This window comes from Phycodurus eques, chromosome 16, assembly GCF_024500275.1.
Source record: "Phycodurus eques isolate BA_2022a chromosome 16, UOR_Pequ_1.1, whole genome shotgun sequence".
NCBI classification, from domain to species: Eukaryota; Metazoa; Chordata; class Actinopteri; order Syngnathiformes; family Syngnathidae; genus Phycodurus; species Phycodurus eques.
In genome coordinates this window covers 3,419,746-3,443,414 of record NC_084540.1, presented here as the reverse complement: position 1 = coordinate 3,443,414, position 23,669 = coordinate 3,419,746, and the positions used below count along the sequence as shown (strand labels likewise).

Sequence of the window (23,669 nt, the reverse complement as noted above, 5' to 3'; positions counted from 1 at the left end):
AGGTGTCTATGGTCTTATTTTCACCCGCACAACATTTGCTGTTTTTAAATCACATAGATCATTTTACACTTGAGACTATGTGCGTCCTGGGCAGAGGTGGGTACCAACGCGCTACATTTACTCTGTTACTTTTACTCAAATAACATTTTGCATAAATTGTACTTGTCCGAGTAGTTTTAGTGAGTATTTATGTTCAGAAGAACACAGTACTTTTTCTTACTTGTTACAATAATCTACATGCCGTTCGTGTGCGATCGACAGTATTTTTAGACTTTCATTTTCAACTTCCTCATATAGCGCCGTTGCTCCAATCCACAGTGATGTTTGACTCAGGTTCACCAATCAAACACAAGAAAGTCACCTGTCTGCACACAGTCTTTTATTGGGCTTCGCGGGCCAATCAAAGTGAGCGGTGACAGCCCCCCCCCCCCCCCCCCCCCCCCGCGACTCGTGTTTACATTACGGATTATGAAAAACAACAGCTTTAACATCCAGCGTAGTTTTGTCACTGCCCAAACTTGGATATTGCAGCCCACTTCTAACTTGAGAAAGCACCTTGCGGTAAGTTGCAGATGTTTTTGCTTTTGTTTTGGCTCTGCATATGGCAACATTAGCCCTTTTTTATGGCCATAAATCACTGTAAAGCATATCTTCTGGGGTACGTTCTGTTCTCTCTCTCTCACTCACACACACAATCAATAAGTCTGGTCAGCAAACAGCTTTTTCATTCAGTCATTTTAGTGGATAAAGCAAATAATGTTTCTGTAAGGCCCTACGCATGTGTTGTTGTTGTTGTTGTTTTTTCCCCCCATTTAAAAACATTTCAATGTGGCAGGTGTGTGAGGACTCCCATTGAACATGAGTTTGAATGTGATCTGTTACTTCTGAACACAGTCACACTCCAGTTATAAGAGGGAGCGCATCCTTGTGCAACCAGATTGATTTGTATTTATTGTATTTAAACTTTACTGAACCAGGTAAAGCAGAGCATCTCTTTTGCAATGGTGACCTGGCCAAGAAGGCAGCAAGTGCCCAGACGCACATCAATACGAGATCCCTGATCCCAATCTTACTTGAACCTGATCCTTTATTTGTGGATACTGTAACATACATTATTTATTAAACGTTATTGCCAGTGTGTATTAATAACTCCTGCTTTGAGGTGTTTCTTTTTCGGAAGGGGAAAAAAAAAAAAAAAAAAAAAAGCAGAGAACTGAATTAAAACCCATAGAGAGTCGACTTTGTGGAACCGGGCTGATAAAACAAAGCCTTCAAATGTGTATGACATCAAGGCAAACATTTCTCTCCCTCGTTACTCATGATCTTGTCTTTTTTTTTTGTAACAAAAAGTTTGTTCTAGTGCATAATGTGACAGCACCATCAAAGCGTCTCATCAGTTGTTGGTTTTTTGTTGTTGTTTTTTTTTTGCAAACTCCCCAGCGAGGCTGAATTTGAACCCGGGTCCTCAGAAATGTGAGGCAGATGTGCTAACTAGTCGTCAACAGTGCCGCCCTCCTTGTTTTTAATACAGACAAATATCACTGTATGTAAAAACAATGGAAATAAATAAAGTGGTTTTATAAAGTGTAATTACTGTACATAATGTAGTATCCATGTGTTGGATGTGTGCCTTTAAGGGGCATGGACTAGAGAAGGGACATCAGGAGCTTGGAGTCGGGCGGAAGACACAAGTGTTAATGTCTTCTACATACTTCTCATTTTGTGTTTATATATTTGACTGTCCCGTTCAATAAATGGGTGAAAGTGCATCGGCGACTGTGGCTCTCTTTGGCCACGTACAGCTGCTAATAGGCTAATAGCTATTAGCCGCTAGTGGACTCATGGACGGGCGGACAAGGCCAGTACTCCGCAGGCTCGCTCCATGCGCCACGCATAGATCCTCACAAAAGAGACACTTAATGGAAAGTTAAATGTTTGTTACATTTGCTAGCCCACAAGCTAGCGAGCGAGCGAGCTAACAAGCTAGCGAGCGAGTGAGCTAACAAGCTCGCTCGACCGTGGCAGGGTCGTCCGATAGGTCAGTAAGTGCCTCGCTCGGTCTTGTTGTGTGTGGGTGTCCTCGCCACATACGGTGTTCCAGAGACACGGGAAAGTTAACCGTTCGCTACGTACCAATCTACAACTCGTGACTGACTGGATAAACTCGTAAGTTGAGGCACTCATAAATCAATATAGTAAGTGCAGAAAAAGTTTTGTGATTTCATTACAAATCCACCATGACCCTGGTGATGTCTTCAGACGGGGATGTGTTGTTCACCTGACATCTCACCGGCTTGTTGCACTTTTCCACCAGCGACTACATCATCAAGGAGAAGACGGTGCTTCTGCAGAAGAAAGACAGCGAGGGCTTCGGCTTTGTGCTGCGAGGCGCCAAAGGTGAGGAGGAACGACGACTACACAACAAAATGTCAACAACAACAATGATGCAGATTTCTTTTCATCTTCCAGCTCAGACTCCCATCGAGGAGTTCACCCCGACGCCCGCCTTCCCCGCTCTGCAGTACCTGGAGTCGGTGGACGAGGGCGGTGTGGCCTGGCGGGCCGGTCTCAGGATGGGCGACTTCCTCATCGAGGTAACTCGTACTCATGACTCTCTTTGTTTGTTTGTTTTCCTCAGAAAGAAAATTGGTTACAAAAGAAACAACATTAAATCGTATGAAACGCCACAAAATGGTTTGACACCTTTGCAGTAGGAAAGAAAATTTGATTTTATGATTTGATTTATTTTGATTTTTTTAGAAAACTGTATTTTCAAAGTTAAAGTCGAATCGTCAAATGCAACACTGGTCAGACAACAGTTTTCATGATGTCAGAGTTTTAAGAGCCGTAGGCACAAAACAAAAATAAAAGAATAATAATAATAATCATACAGAACAGATGTAGCCGTGTTGGTAATCCCAGAGCAGGAAAAATCCTCCTTGTCTCTTCTAGGTCAATGGTCAGAATGTGGTGAAGGTGGGTCACCGCCAGGTGGTCAACATGATCCGGCAAGGTGGCAACAGCCTGATGGTCAAGGTGGTCATGGTGACCCGCAACCCCGACATGGAGGAGGGCGCCCGCAAGAAAAGTAAGGTGTCAAGAGAAGGAATCCCCGTGAGTGACCTCTTGTGACCGTTGCCTTGCTTGCATTGCAGTCCCGCAGCAAAGCAAGAGGCTGAGCACGCCTGCCATCGCCCTGCGCTCCAAGTCCATGACTTCGGAGCTGGAGGAGATGGGTCAGCAGAACACTTTTACATGGCTTTAAAAGGAGATACTTTTTACTTTTACTCGAGTATTTTTGTTAAGAAACGCTACTTTGACTATTCATATTTAAGAATTACTTTTAATACAATTGTTGTATACTTAATAATTGTCTGCCACAATTTTCCATTGACTTCTGATTTCAAACTGAATTTATTGTTAACAATACATATATATAACATGGTGAGGTAACTATATGTTTATATGGCTTTCATAGTCACAAGGGCCCTCTGAGGTAAACCATAACTATGATGTGGCCCACAAAAATTGACATCCCAAGTCATTTTGAACATTTTCACAACACCAAACAATAACCAACAATTTTATATCATTAAGTCTAATAACATAAGTGCCAAACTTGTTTTCAACTTACTGTCACAATGTAAATGAGAAAAATATCAGTGGTTCCTTAGGAATAGTAGAAAGTCAGGTTTATTTGTGTTGCCCTTAATCACGAAAGAGTCTCGCAGGGCTTCACGGGCCCACAGTGGACAAACATGGACGATTGCTTTTTTTTTTCTATTCCGAAATGGTCAAATATGACTTAAGCAACTATGATATTAGGTTTACGTATTTATGACCCTTTGTTTGATTTTTTTTTTTTTTTTTTTTTTTTTTAAGTAGAGGAAGTTTTTTCTTGTTTTCTGAAAATGGTCAAATATGACTTGGGCAACTGCTATTGGATGAGTGACTTTGCAGTTGCAGATGCTTTTCCTCTCCAGTCCTATGGGTGGCAGCAGTGGTTGTTGCATACCAGTTTCCAAATATCAAATAAAGGGTAACTCACAATTATTTTTTTTTTTGTCCCCTCATGGTGCCATCTGTATATTTCAACAGTGGAAAGAGGTGCACATTTATTTATTTACTACTTATTTTATTATATTATTTCTTGTCTTTAATATACAGGGTAGTGCATGTAAAAAGTGTTTTGGGATAACTTTAGTTGTCATTTCCAACAAAGTATTTGCATCCAAGTGCATGTCCCGCTCCGGGGAACATAATTAGTATTCCGCGAAACAATGCTGTCATGCTCCCGCCAAAGACGAGTGTCCTTTTTGTCCTCCTCCTCCTCCTCGCAGCTGCTACCCCATGGAAAAAAAAGTCAGGTAATCTCCCGGCCACTCTTTAATTGTTTTTATCCCTCACCGACCGCCTGTGCTCACTCGTCGCCTTTCTTCTTTCAGAACTGGAATCTTCCCAAGTGGCTGAGAAGAAGCGGACCGTCTACCAGATGGCTCTGAGTAAGGCCTCGTCATCGTCCTCATCGTCTCCCGCCTTCCTCGTCCCATCATTTTTCCCGTCCGATTTGCGTGGCTTTTGTTCCCCCCCCCCCCCCCCTTTTTTTTTTTTCCCGTTTCATTGCCGTGTGCGTTCCCTCCTCTTCTGTCCTTCCTTTCTTTTCCTTCCTCTTCCCTCGCTCTTGCTCTCAGATAAATTAGATGAAATTCTTGCAGCGGCTCAGCAGACAATCAGCACCAACGAGGCGGCGGGGACGCGGGGACAGGGGCCCAAACGGGACAGGGGACGCACTTTCTATAGCAACGAGGTATGTGTGTGTAATATGAACTGTAAACATACCGGGTGGGTAAATGTAATAAAATACTGGATACAACTTACTTCTTACATTTAGTTTTGTTTCCTGGCAAGATTTCCTTCACGCCTGACCCCAGAATTGCTCTTCATTCTCACATTCATTCCGTTCACCTCCTGCCTTCACTGAAACCTATTTTTCCGTTGACCTTTCTTTGTCCCGACCTTGCCTCCTTCCTTTCTGGCCTCTCTCTGTCCTGTCCTGACTTGCTTTCTATTAATGCTTTCTTCTTTCTTTCTTTGTTCGTAAAAACCTGCTTTTCTGTCTTACTTCCTTCCCTCCTACCTTTTTTTGCCATTGTTCTCCCTTCCTTTCGATCCTAACTTTCTTTGTCTTCCTTCCTTCCTTCTCCTTGTTCATCTTCTTTCCCTCCTTTCTTCTGTCCTTCCTCCCTTTTTGCCTTCCGTCCGTCTTTCCAATCCTAAATTTCTTTGTCTTCTTTCTTCCCTTTGTTCATCTTCCATCCTTCCTTCCTTCCTACCTTCCTTTCTTGGTTCCTTCTTTCTTTGTCTCCTTCCTTCCATGTCAGACCTGCTTTCCCCCCTTTCTTCCTCAATTCCCCCTTCATTTCTTCCCCATTCCTTCCTTCCTTTCTTCTGGCCGCTCTTCCTTCTTTCCTTCCTTGTTTCTTTCCCTCCTTTTTGCCTTCCTTCATCTTTCCCTGCTTCTTTCCTTCCTTCCATCCTTCTGTCCAGACTCTGGTAATGAGTAGGACCCAGATGCAGAGTGGAGAGAATGGGCAGTTAGACCATGAATGTTTATTGTGCCAACCGCCTGGTTTGGGGCAGACAGTTGCAGAAAGCTGCTCGTGACTCCAATCCACCAAACCTGCAAAGCACTCACAAACATACAAACACACACAGGGGCCCGAGCTCAGGGTGCTGAGATGTCACACCTGACGGTACCCTCTCTCCCACGGGCGCCACGTGGCGCACGATGCGGGCGACCAGGGCAAGCGCAATGGAAGTGACGAATCAACGACCTGCAAGAAACCTGCTGGGTAAGGATCCAACTCTAGTTCTCCAGAACATAGCTTTTCCAGTTAACCAAGTACTGGAGGCCGCACCGACGGCATTGCACATCTAGGAGGTTGGCCACCATAAGTGGCATCTCCATCGATCATCCTAGGATAAGGAAGGGGCGACACAGGGGGGGGACAGTGGGCTTGAAGGAAACAGGCTTAATCTGCCTGGTGATTGATAACCCAAGGAGCACTTGAAATGGGACATAGTGTACCTAAAGAGGAGCACGGCAAAGAATTGTGGCCATACTCAATCCAGGCAACGTGGGTGCTTCACAAAGCGCTATGAGACATGCAACAGAGTGCAGTCTCCGGGTGCTGGTTGGTGCATGCACATTGTCCATTGGCCTGAAGATGGTAACCAGACGAGAGACTTACACCAATGCAGAGTGCTGTACAAAATGCTTTCACAACCTGTGAGGTGAAGTGAACGAAACTATGTCAGAAGGGATGCCACGCAATCGGAAAACGTGGCGGGCCAATAGGTCGGCGGTTTCTTTGGCCAACGGGAGCTTGGGAAGTCCAATAGAGTGTGCTGCCTTAGAAAACGACAGTGTTTCATTTTTGAGTGGGGAGTCCGGTAACAAAGATGGTTTTGGCCATTCAATGACCGCAGTTACCTTGGATGGGTCCCTCTGGAGCTGCCCCTTAGTCACGTAGCCCAGGGTGGTGGTCTTTGAAACAATGTAGCTCACACTTTTCCGCATTCACGAAGAGCTTGTTCTTGAGAAGTCTCTGGAAAACCTGGCGAACATGTTGTTTATGATCTGCGCTGGAAATGGAGAAAATCAGGATGTCACCAAGGTTCACAAAGACAAATTTGCTCATCATCACACAGGATGTCGTTGACCATTGGAAGACAGCAGGGGCATTGGTTAAGCCGAAAGGCATGACGAGGTATTCGTAGTGCCCGCTATGAGTGTTGAATGTCGTCGTCTTGGGGGATGGTCGCTTGTAGTTGGTTTGCGATTGTAATCCATGCCAGACTGACTTGGAGTCCTTAGCGGTATACTGTTTTTCTACCCAATTTCTCTTTGCAATGTTAATTTCTGTAGTCAGCTGGTTTCTCGCGCAATTGTACAGGGCACTATCCCCACTTCGATATGCGTCCTCTTTAGCCTGGCGAAGTTGCTTAAGTTTGGCAGTGAACCACACGGCTTGTTGTTATTGAACGGTCCAAATGTCTTTGTTGGTACACACACAGCTCCACAGAAACTGATGTAGGATGTGACGCGGTCCGTATATTCAGCTAGGCTATAGATATTAATCTGTGCAGTCTCAACAGTCTTGAAGTTCTAACTTTGCTTTGTTTTCACCACAGGTTTCGCACATGTAGGTTTTTGCCTGTATGTTGGTATTAAGTGAATTAAGCAGTGATCGGACGAGCCCAGAGCTGTGCGGGGGATAGCACGGTATGCGTCGTTATTTAGCGTGGTATAGCAGTGGTCTAGAATGTTGTTTTTCCCTGGTACGACAGTTAATGTGTTGTATTTAACGGACTTTGTGGTTAAGTTTGGCCTTGTTAAAGTCCCCAAGAACAATGAGGGGTAAATCTGGGTGCTTTTTTTCAAGTTTGTTTACTTGTTCAGCGAGCATTAGCAGTGCGGCATTTGTTTTAGCTCGAGGAGGAAAGTAGACACCCGCAAGTATGAATGAAGCGAACTCGCACGGCGAGTAGACTGACTTAGTCCGGGCTGCAGTGTGCGTTGAGCTCCGTGACGTCGGTGCAGCGTTTTTCGTTGCTATAGAAGCATATCCCGCCGCCTTTTGTTTTCCCTGATAACTCCGTGACGCGGTCTGCCCGGTGTGGTGGGACGCCTGGAAGAGTGAATGATAGCTCGATTACTGACTCAACGCAGGTGGTTGATAATCTGGTGACCCGTTGGTGTCCCAGAGTGCCTAAAGAACAGTCAGCGGCAATCAAGGTGCTGAGATGCACACAGCAGTCGAGCTCAGGGGGTGCTGAGACGTCGCACCTGACACCTTCCGTGCCAGACCTGCTTTTTTCCCTTCCTTCCTTCCTTCCTTCCTTCCTTCCTTTTTCTCTCCCTCCTTCCTTTCTTTTTGCATTCTTCCTTACCTTGTTCCCCCTTCCGTCATTCTGTCCTTCCTTCTTACCCTCATACCTTCCATCTTTTCTTTCCTCCTAATTTTATTTTTGCCTTCATTCCTTCCTCTCTTCTTTCCTTCTCTTGCATCTTCCTTTTTGTCTTCTATCCCTATTTCTTTCCCTCCTACCTTGCTTTTTCTCTTTTTGTTCCCCCTTCCTTATGTCCGCCTTTCCATCCTACCCACATGGCTTCCTTTATGCCACCCTTCCTTCCTTCTACATCAGACCTGCTTTCCTCCTCCATTTGTTTGTTCCTTCTTTCCATCTTTTTTGTCTTCCTTCCTTTGTTCCCCTTCTTTCCTTCCCTCAGACCTGCTTTTTAACTGGGCGGCCGTGATGGTGGAGTTCACGCGCTCTATAAGTGCACTCCATTTTTCATTTTAATCTTGACCTTCTTCCTTTTTACTACCTTCCCTCCTTTCCTTTCACTTTCCTTCCGCCTTAGACCTGCTTTGTCTTCTTTCACAGCAATTCTTCCTTCGCTCAAAACGACATTTCTCCCTTCCTGCTTCTCCTCCTTTGATACTTGTCCAATACTGCTTTAGAATCCACTTTCTTTGTTCTTGACTCCATTTTTTTTGTGCTATTAATTGAAATACCTGTAACCAAAAAAAAAGTGAATTAAAAGGGGGTATACCCACTTTTGGCGCAATATGCAAGTGTGTGTATTAAGTCTCTTTGTGCTCTTCTAGCCAAACTACGCGGACCAGGCCGGTCTGGTTCTGGCCTACGAGCGGGGCCACTATGCTACACCTCACGGCCCCCCGCACGGTATGCTGCGGCAGAAATCAATTGGTGAGGTGGTCTGCTTCTCCTACCTGTCCGTGCGTCCGCCTGTCTGTCTGTCCTCTGGACCTGCTGGGGGATCGTACTGTGCTGGTCTGTTTGTCCGTGGCCCCTAAGTGTTTTTGTGGAAGGCTTCTGTTGTGTTCTCCATGTGCCTGTGGTGTAAACATAACAGCGCTTGCAACATTACACTTTCAAGACAGTGGAACCACTAAGGTCGAACATGTACCTTCAAACTGCGCTTTGAGTGTTTTTAGGGAGCATTCTTGACTGTTGTGCAGGTGTGAAAACCACTGTTGAAAACACAAAACACTCAAGTCTTTAACAATGAACAATATCTATGGTCGTCGTCGGTACGCCTCACCTGTCATTTTTCTTTGATACATTCTTTGCCGTGATGTATGTATAAAACAAGACAACCGCAAAGACACAAAAACGGGAAAAACAATTGAACTACATACTATAAAAGTCGAGTTTAACTTGGAAGAAAAACGGACTGCTTTGAACACAGCTTCCTGTGTATATTCTTCCTCCCGTATTGAGGCTGCTTTTTTGGAAGAAATATCATAGTGTGACAGCATCGTCATGTTGATCAAATTCCAAATTGGGGGCACTTTTTCCATGATTCCTTTTCCACCAGTGGGCCCTGGAGGAGTCACAGGATTTCACTCTTTGAGTCACTTCCCGCTATACCGTACTCTCTACTGTTCTGGATTATAACAAGAATATAACCGAGACAGACTTGTAAATTTACTGGCTCAAGGCTTGAGGACAGACTTGGCGGTGGGTGGACAGGCAGTTAGATCGAGACAGACATCCTCAATGTTCCTGTGCCTGTTGTCGTTTCCTTAAGTAGTCACATTCAACTTCTCCGCTTTCGTCTGTGGTTCTAGGAGTGCCCGAGGAGGAAAGACAGCACCTGCATCCTCCGGCCATGAAGTTTGCCCGCAGTCTGTCAGTGCCCGGCCCGGATGACATCCCGCCTCCCCCAACCACGGCGCCGCCGGAACCGCCCTTCTCCTCTGCACCGCCCCTGGGTTGGAGAGCCAAGTCGTCCCAGCAGCCCTCTGTCTCCGTGTCGCAGTCCTTGGCTGCCTCTTCCTCGTACTACCAGCCCTACTCCCAGGCGGTGCACTTAACCCAACTGGGCCGGGAGAGAGGGGGTGGAACGGTGGACCACTCGTCTTTCTATTCCCACGTGGGCGCCCACACCGCCCAAAGTAGGACTGCCACACGGAAGGTTGCCTATACTGGAGAGCCTATCGGTGTCACAGGGGGCATTAAAGCCACTGGTCTTCGGAGGGGCTACAGTAGTGCCGTACCCCCGTCGAGCATTGCGACCGTCATGCCGCAGCAACAGCAGATGGGTCAACCACAACGGGTAGAGCGCAGCACAACTGGAGCAGGGGGTCCTAAAGGCGGCGCCCGGAGAAGCAAGGGTCCTCTGGTGAAACAATCCAAGGTGGAGGACCTACGAGCAGCCCAGGGCACACTGGGGGGAAAAGTGGAGAAGAGCTCCATTCCCATCCCCACCATCATCGTTAAGGCCCCCTCCACCAGCAGCAGCGGGCGAAGCAGCCAAGGCAGCAGTGTGGAGGCTGACACCCCAGCTCCTGGGGAGGCAAATGAAACCAAACCCCCCCACGGTCCTCCTCCTCGCAGTCCTGCTCCACAGCCCCCTGCGCCACCTTCCGTCCCCGCACCTTCGCCTCCATCACTGCCTTCCATGCGAGCCCAGGATGGGCTGGACTTCACCAGCCAGTTTGGGGCAGCCGTCGTGGGTGCGGCTCGCCGGGACCGCGAACGGTTTCACGAAGCCCGCAGGAAGAGCGCCTCCTTGTTCATGTCTGCGGACGAGGACATGGGTCTTAGTAGTGATGGCATGGGAGGACTAACACGGGCTCACCTGTCACAGCAGCAGCTCAACACGCAAGCGGAAAGTTCTTCCTCTAAGCTGCGCCCCTCGAAGTCTATCGACGAGGGCATGTTCTCCGGAGACACCTTCATCCATCACACCCGCAGCATGCCTCCAGCTTTTGGGCTACCAGAGTACTCCTCGCCGGCCCTGGACTATCAGCCTAAATCTGTGCCTGCTGACCTGTACACCGCCGCAGGAAGGCAGCCCGCCCCCTCGTCCACTTTCATTCACCCCTTGACAGGAAAGGCTCTGGACCCCACATCGCCACTAGGCCTCGCCCTGGCAGCCAGGGAGCGTGCCCTGCGCGACGACAGCAGGTTACGAAGGGGCCCAGAGCGCCCTTTCATCCGTCAGATGTCCAGCGTGGTCTTCCCATCTTCTACCGTCACCTCGCAGCCGGCGTCGTCTTCCGTCCAGTCCTCCAGCTCCTACTTGGTGACCTCCTCTTCCCTGGCTGCCACCACTCCTTCTGTTGGACGTCCACCTTCACCCAGAATCCTCAGAGGGGGCGTGTGGGCTGATGAAGGCGGCGGCGGTGTGGAAAGAGAACGGGAAGGGGGTGGCGCTCGTGAGGGACTTAGAGTGCGCTTCTCAGAGGACAAACCGGTCCACACGCACCACTACCAGTCCCAGCCGTATCAGCCCGCCTTTAAGGAGAGGGAGCGAGAGAGGGAGGCCTCTAGGGAACTAGAGCGGGAGAAAGAGCAGGAAGGCTACATGAGAAGAGCAGAACAGGCCGCTAATGAGCAGGCATCCCAGCAACCTCGGCGGCCCTCGTTCCTCAGGATGGACAGTCAAACTGACGCCTACATCTTGTCCCACACCACTCCCTGCACTCGACCGATTAGTACTCAGCAAACAGCCAGTGCTACTGGGAACACTGGGTCTGGCCTGATGGTTCTTCCGCCCCCCGCCCCGTCGGTGGACGCAGACGATGAATTTGTCTATGCCGACCCCCTTCCACCACCATTAGAGTTTGCCAACAGCTTCGATAGGGGATACTCGCAACATCGGCTTCTCCCCAACATGACCCAAGAGAAGGCGCCGCCTCCTCTGCCTCCCCCACCACCGCCACCGCCTCCACCTCCACCTGCCCAAAAAGAACTGTTTGGAAGTGTGTTTCCCGCTCACACGCCCCTGCCTTCGCCCCAGGCGGGTGACTCCACTGCCTCCAGCCTCACTTCTTATGACAGCGAGGTAGCTAATCTGACTCAATCTGCTCACTCCCCCTCCCAGACATCACCCAACCCACCTCCTCGCCACTCACCCTCCATCCTGCATCCCACATCAACAAGTGGACCCCCACCTCCACCCTCGGTGTCGCCACCCCCGCCACCTGGCTCCTATCACAGACCCTTATCTGTGTCCCATCCCCACCACCTGTACAACAGCACCCATGCTCCTGGGCGCTCCTCACCCACTCCGCCACTTGCTGTGACACCGCCTCCTGCTTACCGGGGTCCCCCTGCACTTTCTTCCACAGCTGCCACCTCCGCTCCTCTGCAGACCACAAGCTGTGCCACCACAACCGCTGCTGCTGCCACCACAACAAGCACCTCCACGCAACTCTACCATGAGCGAACCCACGCCACATACACCGCCTCTATTCAGAGCACCCACCACAGGACCGGGGAGCGCCACCGTCCACCCCCTGCTGCCAAGAAGGGAGAATCCCAGGAGACAGTGGTGGACTCTGGGATAGAAGAGCTGGACAGCCGCAGTAGTAGCGACCACCACTTGGACAGCATCCTGGCTAATGTTCGGGCGGACAGGTTGGACCGAGGGGAGAGGGCAGGCAACCGGTTAGCAGGTGGGACAGCGGAATCGGGGGAACGTGGGGATTTTCTGGAGGCTTACATGAGCTACCTGGATGGGCAAACTTTTGAGATGCAGAATGCCACAGCAGCAGCATCAACCTACCCAAAAAGCAGCCGGTTCAGGGAGGGAAGCCGAGTGGGCGAGCTCCACAGACAGACCAGCACCGCTCCCGCATCCTTCCACTCCCACAGGCGAAGAGACGACCAGGACCACGAGGAGGAGGAGGCCGAGGAGGGCGCCACGACGGAAGACGAGAGCGGCCAGGACGGGTACGGGATGAGAGACATGCAGAATTTAGGACGTCCCAATTCACCTTATTTTGAACACCCACGCACTCCCGAAATGAAGCCTCTCTGGGGTGAGGGACAGATTGGCAGAGACACCAGGGGGCAGTTCAGGACACTCTTAGAGGGGAAGAAGATTTACCCTCCAGCATCGAGTATGAAGCCAAATATGATCAATGAGCTGAACAGCAAACTGCAGCATAGAACCAAGGACAGCTGGAGCAGCCAGAGACCATTGAGCAGACACAGGTACACGAGAATTTTTGTCACTTCATGACCTTCAGATCATGGGTGGGGAACTCGAGTCTTATGACTTGACACAAGAATAAGACACCGATTTTAGAACTTTGGACGATTTTGGAAAAACTCATGAAGGACTCGACTTTGACTCTGTATTCACAGGGTTTGACTTGACTTAGACATGAACAACGTGACTTGACGGGTCTTGCCTGTTTACATTTGAAAATCTGCTTTTTCAAGATCGTGTGCCACAGAACAACTTCGTCCGTCATTATAAAACCCACAAAGACAGTTAAGCTACGTTAACTTCGCAGTTTCGATTACCGATAGCTGGTCAAACTAAGCTTCATGTTTCTTCTGTTTCAGTGAAAAGAATAAAGTAATAGACATTATGGAAACTGGTTTTGGAACCATTAAAAATCATTTATAAATGTGATTTGTGAAATTGTTAGTACAACTAAGTTATTCAAGTACAGCTATTGAGTGCAAAGGGGCTAATGTGTAAAACAAGATTGTATAACTTGACTTATGACTTGCTTAACCCAAATACAGTGGGTACGGAAAGTATTCAGACCCCCTTCATCTTTTTCCTCATTAATGTACACACATCACCCCCATATTGACAGAAAAAAACAGATTTTTTTGAAATTTTTGCAGATTTATTAATAAAGAAAAACTGAAATATCACACAGCCATAAGTATTCAGACCCTTTGCTGTGACACTCATATTGAACTCGGGTGCTGTCCATTTCTTCTGATCATCCTTGAGGTGGTTCTACACCTTCACTGGGATCCAGCTGTGTTTGATTATATTGATTGGACTTGATGAGGAAAGCCACACACCTGTCTATGTAAGACCTTACAGCTCACAGTGCATGTCAGAGTAAATGAGAATCGTGAGGTCAAAGGAACTGCCTGAAGAGCTCAGAGACAGAATTGTGGCAAGAAACGGATCTGGCCAAGGTTACAAAAAACATTCTGCTGCACTTAAGGTTCCTAAGAGCACAGTGGCCTCCATCATCCCTAAATGGAAGACGTTTGGGACGACCAAAACCCTTCCTCGAGCTCGCCGTCTGGGCAAACTGAGCAACTGGGGAGAAGAGCCTTGGTGAGAGAAGTAAAGAAGAACCCAAAGATCAGTGTGGCTGAGCGCCATAGATGCAGTCAGGAGATGGGAGAAAGTTCTAGAAAGTCAACCATCACTGCAGCCCTCCACCAGTCGGGTCTTTATGGCAGAGTGGCCCGACGGAAGCCTCTCCTCAGTGCAAGACACATGAAAGCCCGCATGGACTTTGCTAAAAAACACCTGAAGGACTCCAAGATAGTGAGAAATGAGATTCTCTGGTCTGATGAGACCAAGATAGAAATTCTTGGCCTTAATTCTAAGGGGCATGTGTGGCGAAAACCAGGCACTGCTCATCACCTGTCCAATACAGTCCCAACAGTGAAGCACGGTGGTGGCAGCATTATGCTGTGGAGGGTGTTTTTCAGCTGCAGGGACAGGGAGACTGGTTGCAAAAGATGAATGTGGCCAAGTACTGGGATATCCTGGACGAAAACCTTCTCCAGAGTGCTCAGAACCTCAGACTGGGCGGAAGGTTCACCTTCCAACAAGACAGTGACCCTAAGCACACAGCTAAAATAACGAAGGAGTGGCTTCAGAACAACTCCGTGACTGTTCTTGAATGGCCCAGCCAGAGCCCTGACTTCAACCCAATTGAGCATCTCTGCAGAGACCTGAAAAGGGCTGTCCACCAACGTTCACCATCCAACCTGACAGAACTGGAGAAGATCTGCAAGGAAAAATGGCAGATGATCCCCAAATCCAGGTGTGAAAAACTTCAACTTCAACTGCATCATTCCCAAAAAGACTCACGGCTGTATTAGCTCAAAAGGGTGCTTCTACGAAATACTGAGCAAAGGGTTTGAATACTTACGGCTGTGTGATATTTCAGTTTTTCTTTAAGAAATCTGTCAATATGGAGTGTTGTGTGTACATTAATGAGGGGGGGGGGGGGGGGGGGGGGGAATGAACTGAAATGATTTTAGCAAATGGCTGCAATATAACAGTGAAATGTTTTAGGGGGTCTGAATACTTTCCGTGCCCACTGTAAGTCATAATTTAGTGGGGACTCGACTCGACTTGAATCTTGAGTCTTGAATCAAGACTTTATACTTATCTTGATTTGCACATATGTGACTTTTGTCCTATCTCTGTTTCAAATACTCAGTCGAACCTTTTGACATGACTTTCTCTATTGATTCCTCAGATTCTCTGAAGATTCGGCCTCAGCTCTGAGTCCCCCGTCGGCTCGCTCCCAGTCGCCGTCACCAATCTCTTTATCGCAACCTTCCCTGTGCCCTTCCCCGACCCCTGCCTCCCACTACCCCAACTGGAGACGTTCGCCATCCCCTCAGCCTCCCGCTCCCTCGCAGCCTCCCCGTTCACATTCCCCGCTGTCCCCAACGTCCTATTCCCCTTATCCAACCTCCCCCAAGCACAGACCTGTCTACCGGACCAAAGCCCTGGAGTTCCAGTTCATCCCAAGTCGCGAGTCCCGTAAGGCAGATCCTCACATGCTCCAGCGTAGGCGAGCACCCAGTCCTCTCATCTCCCCGTCGGAGAGGCCCAAACTGGGACCGCCCCGTCCCTCGTCCCTCCCTCTGCTCCCCACTTCGCCTCTGTACAGTGCCATGTACGACCTACGGGGCTCAATCACCCCGCCCTCGCCCGGCAACACTCTTGGAGACCCCTACTTCTCACCCTCACCGCCCCTCTTTGCACCCTCCGGAGCCCCACCTCCTCCAAACTCCACCTTGGTTGTTTCCCGCTCCCTTTCTCCCACTCACTTCCTGTCCGGGACGTCCTCTCCACCCCTGCACCCACTTCCTCCACCCACCTGTCTGAGCTACCCCCACCTGCCGCCCCCATCCCCGACCAAGCCCTTCGCCTCCAAGCCGCTGCCCTACTGGACCAAGTACGACGTGGCCGACTGGCTGGGCTACCTGAATCTGGCCGAGCATCGTGAGCGCTTCCTGGACAACGAGATCGACGGCACCCACCTGCCCTCGCTCACCAAGGACGACTACCTGGATTTGGGCGTCACCCGCGTGGGCCACCGCATGAACATAGAACGGGCCCTGAGGTCGGTTATTGACAGGTATGGCTAAAGATTCACTGACGAGAGCGAGGTTGTCGCGGTAGTAGAAAGGTGCCCCCTGTTTTTCCGATTCAGATTAAAGAAAACTATTTATCCCAGAGGGGCAAATTGGGGGATTTTATACAGGTTTACAGAATCTTTACTTTGCTTCCTTATGTTGTTTCAGACTGTAATGAGTGTACAGAGCTATACTACAGGAAGTTCAGAAGCGCAAAAGGTGACTTTTAACTATACTTCTACAGCCATCAATTTTCTATAGCACTCATCCTCGTTAGGACGACAGGGAAGATTTGACTGCGGATCTCCTGTCTGTGAGGTGGACCAATTTACCGCTGTGCTGCCAGTCTCTGAAATCAGAATCAGCCTATCCCAGCTAACTTTTAATATCTTCGATGAATGTGAGAAGCATGTTTCAGGTTGTGGGGAAAAAGGGAGATTTGAACCCAGATCGAGACAGATCTGCTAACCACACTTTGTGCTACCAGTCACCAACTTAAGACACCAAATTTGGGTTGAGATAAGAAAAACAACAAATATTTGTCAATCCTATCCAGGCTAACTTTTGGCAAGAGGAGCGGTGTCCATCCTGCACTTTAGTCTTCGCTTAACCTTACTAGTATGTTTTTGGAATATTGCTAAACATTCATCACGGTGCTGCCCATCTCCAAAATAGGTCAGTTAGCCTATCTCAGCTAACTTTTAGTCTTCAATTAACCTAGCAACCCCAATCTCCTTACTGTGGGGCAGATCAGCTAACCACTAACTCACTGCCAATCACCAAAGCTAGACACCAACTTTTAAGTTGTGAGCTAATAAAAGTAACAAAATGCTAAATGTTTTTAGACTATCCCACTGACTTTTGGTGAGAGAAATGGGGTCCACCCTTGACTTTAGTCTTCAAGTAACCTTAGAGGTATGTTCTTGGAATGCGGGAGGAACTGAGATTCTAACACAGATCTCCTGACTGCTGGCCAACTTAGACCCCGAATTCTAAAGTCGTGAGCTATGTAAAGCAACAAAGTGTCCGACTCGTGTTTTGTTTCTTTGGTGTCCTCCAGGCTTTCCAGCAGTCCCTTCCCCATCTCGGTCCTCTCGCCTCGGGACGAGGGGAGGATGGATGACGGTAGTCGGAATTGAGGTGGCGGAATTTAGTGGATTCACCTGAAAAGTTGTGGAAGATGATGGGGTGTGCCAAAATTGAAACATCGGGATATGTCAGGACTAACAAAGGGCTCCCCCGTATGCGACCCGCTCCTCCCAAAACGGACACCAAGATGCCCTTTGGCAATGCCGTGACATCACAATACCGGGAGTGACCAAAGGAATGGTCCGAAATCCAAAACGGGAGCTGGAGAAAGATTTTGCTTGACATTGGAGAATATTTCCGGGCTTACCTCAGCGCTGTGATCGACATCCATCGTCACTTTTAATGACAAACATACAGACTGGTCACTGTATCACGTTGTTGTAGCATAAACAAGTGCCCAGACCGACAACATAAAAAATGGTACACACACTATGGAAAACCTTTGAGCATTTATTCCATATCCTCCGAGTGCAATGAATTGCCCAGGTACTAGTATATATATTTTTTTACCTCACTAGTAAGACAATTCAAGGTACTAGTAGAAAAACTACATTACTAGTGAGGCCAAACTGTGCACTAGTTGACAACTGTGTACTACTAATGAAGTGGTAGATGTAGTCTGGGAACTGGTAGAATTTTATAATGTCACCAATAGTACGAGTCACTCGCAATTGTCAACTAGTGCGCAATTTTGCCTCACGGGTCGTTCTAGTACGCAGAAATGTACTGTAGTGAAAGCCAGTTGTGGAAAAAAGACAGTCGTATTATTAGTGCACCCTAGTCATTCTACTAGTGCACCATGATTATTCTAGTGTGCCCTAGTCATTCTTCTAGCGCACAGAAATGCCATACAGCCGTTGGAACGCAATCAGAATCTGAATCATCTTTATTTGCCACGTGTGTCAGAAACACACAAGGAATTTGTCTCCGGTAGCGGGAGCCGCTCTAGTACGACAAAATTATCGCAACAAAACGTACTTTTAGGACTACGTAGAGCCACTTAGCAATGAAGGGTTGCCATTAACGTGGTAATCCTGATTCAATTGAACAAATAATGCAGAGCCCTCAAGCAAATTAGGGCAGTTTGAAAGGACTCATGGAGCAAGTCTGGTACAGTGGAATTAACAGCACGAGTAAGACTCTCATTCAACAAGTGAGCCCCATTCATTCTCGTCAGTATACTGGTGCGCAGAAATGTAATACAGTTGGGTGGGGGGGGGGAAACATCACTAGTAAGACAGTCATCCTACTAGTGTGTTAGAGTCCTATAAGTTTGCCCTAGTTGTTCTACTAGAGCAGTGAATTATATTACTAGTGAGGACAAAAAACAAAACCCAAGTAGCGCACGGACACTCATATGTCAAATAAATGCCCAACCGGATTTCCATTTCTACACACACACACAGGTATATCGAGTATCTATCAACATTTGAGGAGTTCCTGTCTGGCAAAGCCTACTTCCTGGATACAAACTGCCATGTCCCGCTTTCTTCCCATCCCGGACGACTCGTTTTACTACTCGGATTCTTCGTACAACTTTTTACCGGGTCGACGGACGTCGTCAGCAGGATGATTTCGTTGTCGTCCTTACTGTTATTCCCGTGCTTTGAGTACCAGACAAAGTATTTTTGCATTTGAGCACATTTCAAATTCTTTTTTTCCACGCTTTAATCCTATTTTGGAGGTCAACGTATAGTGCTGAGTAGCTAAGATGCTAATGATTCAGCGCAAGAAGAAAGAGTTAAACGAAAAAGGGCTCTCTCACACATCCATGTTTAATTTGGGGTTTTATAGTAATATTTGCTGTGATTGGTCACCAAGGGATGTTTATGAATAACAATAAGGACGAATTAAGCTGTGGTTTTAAGCTCTATATAGAATCTCGTCTTCCAAATGAAAAGATAATTAACGCCGCTGCTTTCTATCCAGTTTTGAGCCATGTATTTTATTTTTTATGCAAAGACATACTGCAGGAGCATTCTACTTCTTCCGACAGATCATTTCACAACTCCATTAGTAAACATTTGGCACGACTGCATAAAAAGCAATTTTATCTCTTAGATTTTTTTTTTTTTTTTCTAAATGAGATGAACTGTGGAAAGATAATTTACTACAATATAAATATATACATACTGTATGTATATGTGACCCACATATACACATTCCTATAAATATATGAATATAAAGTGTTTTAAGAGACAAATTGTTAGAATTATAATAAAGACAATGGCAAGATTTTAATACATGCTTGGATTCCCTTCATGAAAGTTTTTATACATCATCTCCCATACAGCAGAATCTCATTATTGATATTACAACAAATGAATGCTAACAATAGAACAGCAAGTAACGAATTTCCATCCATCCAGTCTCTGCACGAGTGTGCCAAATTCGAACAATGATGGTGAAACTGGTGGGAAGTGACACCTACAGAGGTCCTTCACCCAATGCAGCTCCAAAGCTGTGGAACAGGGTCCCACAGACAAATGCAACCTTAAAACATTACTACCTGGTGCCCATCACGGAATTTGAGACATGGGCCTGACAACCAGGTACTCGCCATAGAGTCCAATCATCAGACCTCCAGCCCAGCCACACTCTAGTCCAAAAGAATGTTCCGGAACACAGTCTGACCAAATCACCTGGGAACCTGAAAAATAAATAGTCTTCAGAACGACCCACAAACCAATCTCAAAAAAAATAAATGCAGATTTCATGTCTCCTCAGACTCTGCCATGTCAGGAGCAGAGCTGCACGTTATCAACAGGAATGTTCTGAGCCCAGTGCAATCAATCACAGAAGTTATTTATTAATTTTTTTTTTTTTTTTTTTTTTTAAACAAGATCATAACTACAATTCTAAATCACCATGTGTTGACATCTGGCAACCCATGAACGGGCACCGAGGTGCCCAACCCTGGTGGGTCCAAAGATGGATGATTCCATTGGGCTCTTCTGTGGAGATCTACAAAGAAAAATAAACAAATCATAACCGTTATGGTGAAGTCGTGGTCATAATTATTTACATTTCAAATAAGTAAGTCTCCTCAGAAACTTTGGCTTGTCAGGGCCAAAGATGCACAGAATCTCCATGTGGTCTCAGAGCCCAGTGCACGTCATCACAAGAGCATTTTCATTGGCGATAAAAATAAAAAAAGGTGGAGGGTGGTTATATTTCACCATGTTGAGTTAGCTTGTAGCTACATAACCACATGGCCGGCTAACCACGTGCGACGAGGCCAAGGGGCCTTAAGATTCCCCACATAGTTTCCAGACAGGACACGCCCCACTGCAAGACGATTGGCTCCTGCGCCGCGGGAAGGGCAGGCTACAACGATGAAACGAGACGACTATCCCAAACATGTGCCACATTTGTACGAAATAAAAACGAACTTTGTTATGGTTAGGTTCGGGCGAAGTGTTGGGTCTTTAAGGCGGTTTTGGATGAGTTAAGGTTAGGATCACATGAACGCCGCCACACTTAAATCACAGCTTTTCCCGTCTGAAAGCAGTAGCGCGTTCTGCCGGGATACAGCAGCCTATCACAGTGCAGCGGCGCGAGTCCTGGAGCCAGTAAATTTGGAGCAGGGCGTGTCCTGCCTGAAAACCATGTGGGAATCCTAGTACCGCGCCCGAAAAAGAGTGAGACGCCATTGAACAAATTAGCCAATTGAACGTTCACTCGTAGATTAATCGATGACGGCCGCGATACAAATGGACAAAAATTTGATAAGGAGTAGTAATGTAATAGTATATTTAATTCGGCGAAGATTAGAATACGTCAAATTACTCCCGTTTAAAAAAAAGGTAATTGTGTAAACGACGACATGCAAAGTCACTACTGCTTGCATTAAAAACAACACTGTCACGTCTTTATATTAGTAATTCGCTGTTAAATGTCAACTCTTACCTCACACAGCTAACCGTCATGAGCACAAATGAACAACATGCTCCGCCTGCCTCGATTTTATGCTCACTTGTCGGCTTCCGGCCACGTTTGTGTGCTCTATTGCCACCGCGTGGATGGAGGGCGTACAGCACCGCAACGTAACAATTGAGTCTTGAGACTCCTTTAAAAATAATAATAATAATAATAATAATAATCGACAATTTTCACGCTACCTCGCTGATTAATTGATGACACGGGAAACTAATATGACGAATGACGTTCCTGAGTAGCGGGAACATGCTACTATTTCGGCGCAATGTAATGACGTCAATCAGCTCTATAACAGTGATCCACTTCCAAAGTGAGTTAAAGGTGGTTCTAACAAGACGCCGTTTAAAAATCAAGCAATTTAACGTTGCCACTCTGTTTAACTCGTGACGGAGGAGTTCATACGACAAAAAAAAAAGAGCTGAAGAATAGTGGCAACGTGGTTTTGTGTCTTGTAGCAAGACTCCATTAAAAAACATACCCAATTTACCGTTGCCTTGCTAATTAACTGATAATGTGAGCACATATGACAATGATGTTCACTAGTAGTGCCAGCATGCTTCTGTGTTTAATTCGCCATATTGTAATAAGGTCAAATCAGGTTTCCATTAGTGAGTCCTCACACAATGAGCCACTTTCAAGGTACGTTAAAGCTGTTGTAACGACGCTTCTTTTAAAAAGCGGTCATTTAAGCGTTGCCACAACGATTAACTGGTGACACGGGTAATAATTACGACAGTAATGTCAACCAATAGCGACAACGCGCTTCTGCGTCTAATTCGGCACGATGAAATCATGTAAAATCGGGGAACTCCGCCACGACACCGCGATCCATTTTCAAAGCGAGTTGTCCCAAGACTCCATTTGAAAATCAGCCAATTGCCCGTTGTCTCGCCGATTAACTGACAACGCGAGAACATAATATGACATTGATGTTCACAAGTAACGTTAACGTGCTTCTATGTTTAATTCGGCATGAGGGTTGATGCCGTAGTAAGCTTCCCATTGAGCACTTTCTACACCGTGGGCCACTTTCAAAGGGAATTGATATGACTGCAACGAGACTCCATTTGAAAATATGCCACTTTAACAGAGTCTCCTTGACTAACAAATATTAAAGATTGTTTATGAGTAGTGCTAGTGTGCTTGTTTAATTCGGCGCAACACTTACACATTTAACCTTACCGCACTTTTAAGGTGTGTGTCTCCCCCTGTGTTTTAAGCGTAAACTACCGTTTTCTTTTGTTTTGTTTTTTTACCCAGAGGGACGTCCCAGTGTGTCCCGTCTTGTTCTCCGCTTTTGATGACTAACAGCTGGATTACCAGTCTGCTGACTGTTGCTTCCAGCCGGCATGACAACACAACAGCTGCAAAAAAAAAACCAACAAAAAAAAAAAAAACAGCTTACTATAAGGCAAGTTGTGACACGGTCAGGCTGCACGAGAGCTACATCACATGAGGTAATACAGCATGCATTCGTGGGAGACACAAACAGTAAATTCGAAGAAGTGCTCGTCCGTGTTAGTTTTCCTTCCTGGAACTAAAAGTTGCCCATCAGATATGTTCAGAGATGCAGACCTCACCCCTAAAGCTTACCCCCGAGCCAGGTCTTCTTTCGGCCTGGATAAATGACCCTGGAACTGAATTTGGTAAACAGGGATGGGTAACAAAAATGTTTGCAATCAGCGTTATATAAAAGGGAAGACCATTTGCAATGTCGTTATTTCAGCAAGAATCATAAAGTCGACGCGCTTGATTTGCTTTCGCGGGGCTCATCAATGGACGTGGCGGGCCGGATGTGGCCCGCGGGCCTGGAGTTTGACACCTGTGCTCGACAGCATGTGGGCGTGTCTCACAGGATGAGGCTTTTTTTTTTTTTTTTTTTTTTTTTTTTTAAGCGATTCGCTTGAAATCATTTTCAATACTCATCCGCATCAACTCCTCCAAAGGTTTGTAGTTCCTGCAGTTGAACTATACGTTGATACATGAAGTTATCGGAACAAAAAAAAAAAAAAAAGGCTCCAATTAGATATGCTTAAAGCTACAATTCCCAACTCCAAAGGTTACTGGACCTCATGAATGTACTGCAGTTCAAGTAGGGTCTTCTTTTGGTGACCGCAAATTACACCAGAAGTACATTTTGTTATTCCGGGCCAAAGTTCTTCTGTTGAAATGCCGAATTTCCATCTGAAGTTGCAGGAATGTTTTGTTCTTGGGTACTCCCTGGAACAGAAACCTTTACAATTCGATCTGCAGACCCCACCCCAAAGTTTCCGGGACTTTTCAAAAATACCACCCATCTAACAGGGTCTTCATTTGACCCCCACAAATGACCTCAGAAGTACCTTTGGTTGTTCCAGGGTAACGGACTCCCTTTCAAAATGTCGCATTTCGTTGATGACAGAATCTTTCGTTCTTGGTAATTCCCAGAACAAAAATGTTTCCAATCAGAGCTC

At 46.9% G+C, this 23,669-nt stretch overlaps 1 protein-coding gene, 1 long non-coding RNA gene and 2 other non-coding genes across 4 annotated transcripts in view; 1 reads left to right on the top strand and 3 right to left on the bottom strand.

The window, feature by feature from the left end:
• Nucleotides 1-19,531, top strand: part of shank1 (SH3 and multiple ankyrin repeat domains 1) — a 76,691-nt gene extending 57,160 nt beyond the window's left edge. Inside the window, 11 exon segments of the mRNA XM_061699715.1 lie at nt 2,315-2,397; nt 2,470-2,594; nt 2,953-3,088; nt 3,156-3,236; nt 4,341-4,367; nt 4,446-4,502; nt 4,692-4,807; nt 8,676-8,754; nt 9,663-13,038; nt 15,300-16,190; nt 17,249-19,531. Of these exon segments, the coding sequence (XP_061555699.1) occupies nt 2,315-2,397; nt 2,470-2,594; nt 2,953-3,088; nt 3,156-3,236; nt 4,341-4,367; nt 4,446-4,502; nt 4,692-4,807; nt 8,676-8,754; nt 9,663-13,038; nt 15,300-16,190; nt 17,249-17,327 (5,050 nt within the window). The 3' untranslated portion in view covers nt 17,328-19,531.
• A 33-nt stretch (nt 19,532-19,564) lies between these two features.
• LOC133414395 (uncharacterized) lies at nt 19,565-21,288 on the bottom strand. Its single transcript, XR_009770016.1, has 3 exons — nt 21,187-21,288; nt 20,145-20,241; nt 19,565-19,927 (listed from the first exon to the last, which is right to left on the bottom strand). It is a non-coding gene; the product is annotated as an uncharacterized LOC133414395 (long non-coding RNA).
• LOC133415534 (small nucleolar RNA SNORD88) lies at nt 19,994-20,082 on the bottom strand. The gene has a single exon (XR_009770149.1). It is a non-coding gene; the product is annotated as a small nucleolar RNA SNORD88 (small nucleolar RNA).
• On the bottom strand, nt 20,317-20,407 carry LOC133415533 (small nucleolar RNA SNORD88). Its single transcript, XR_009770148.1, has one exon. It is a non-coding gene; the product is annotated as a small nucleolar RNA SNORD88 (small nucleolar RNA).
• Nucleotides 21,289-23,669: the final 2,381 nt, after the last annotated feature.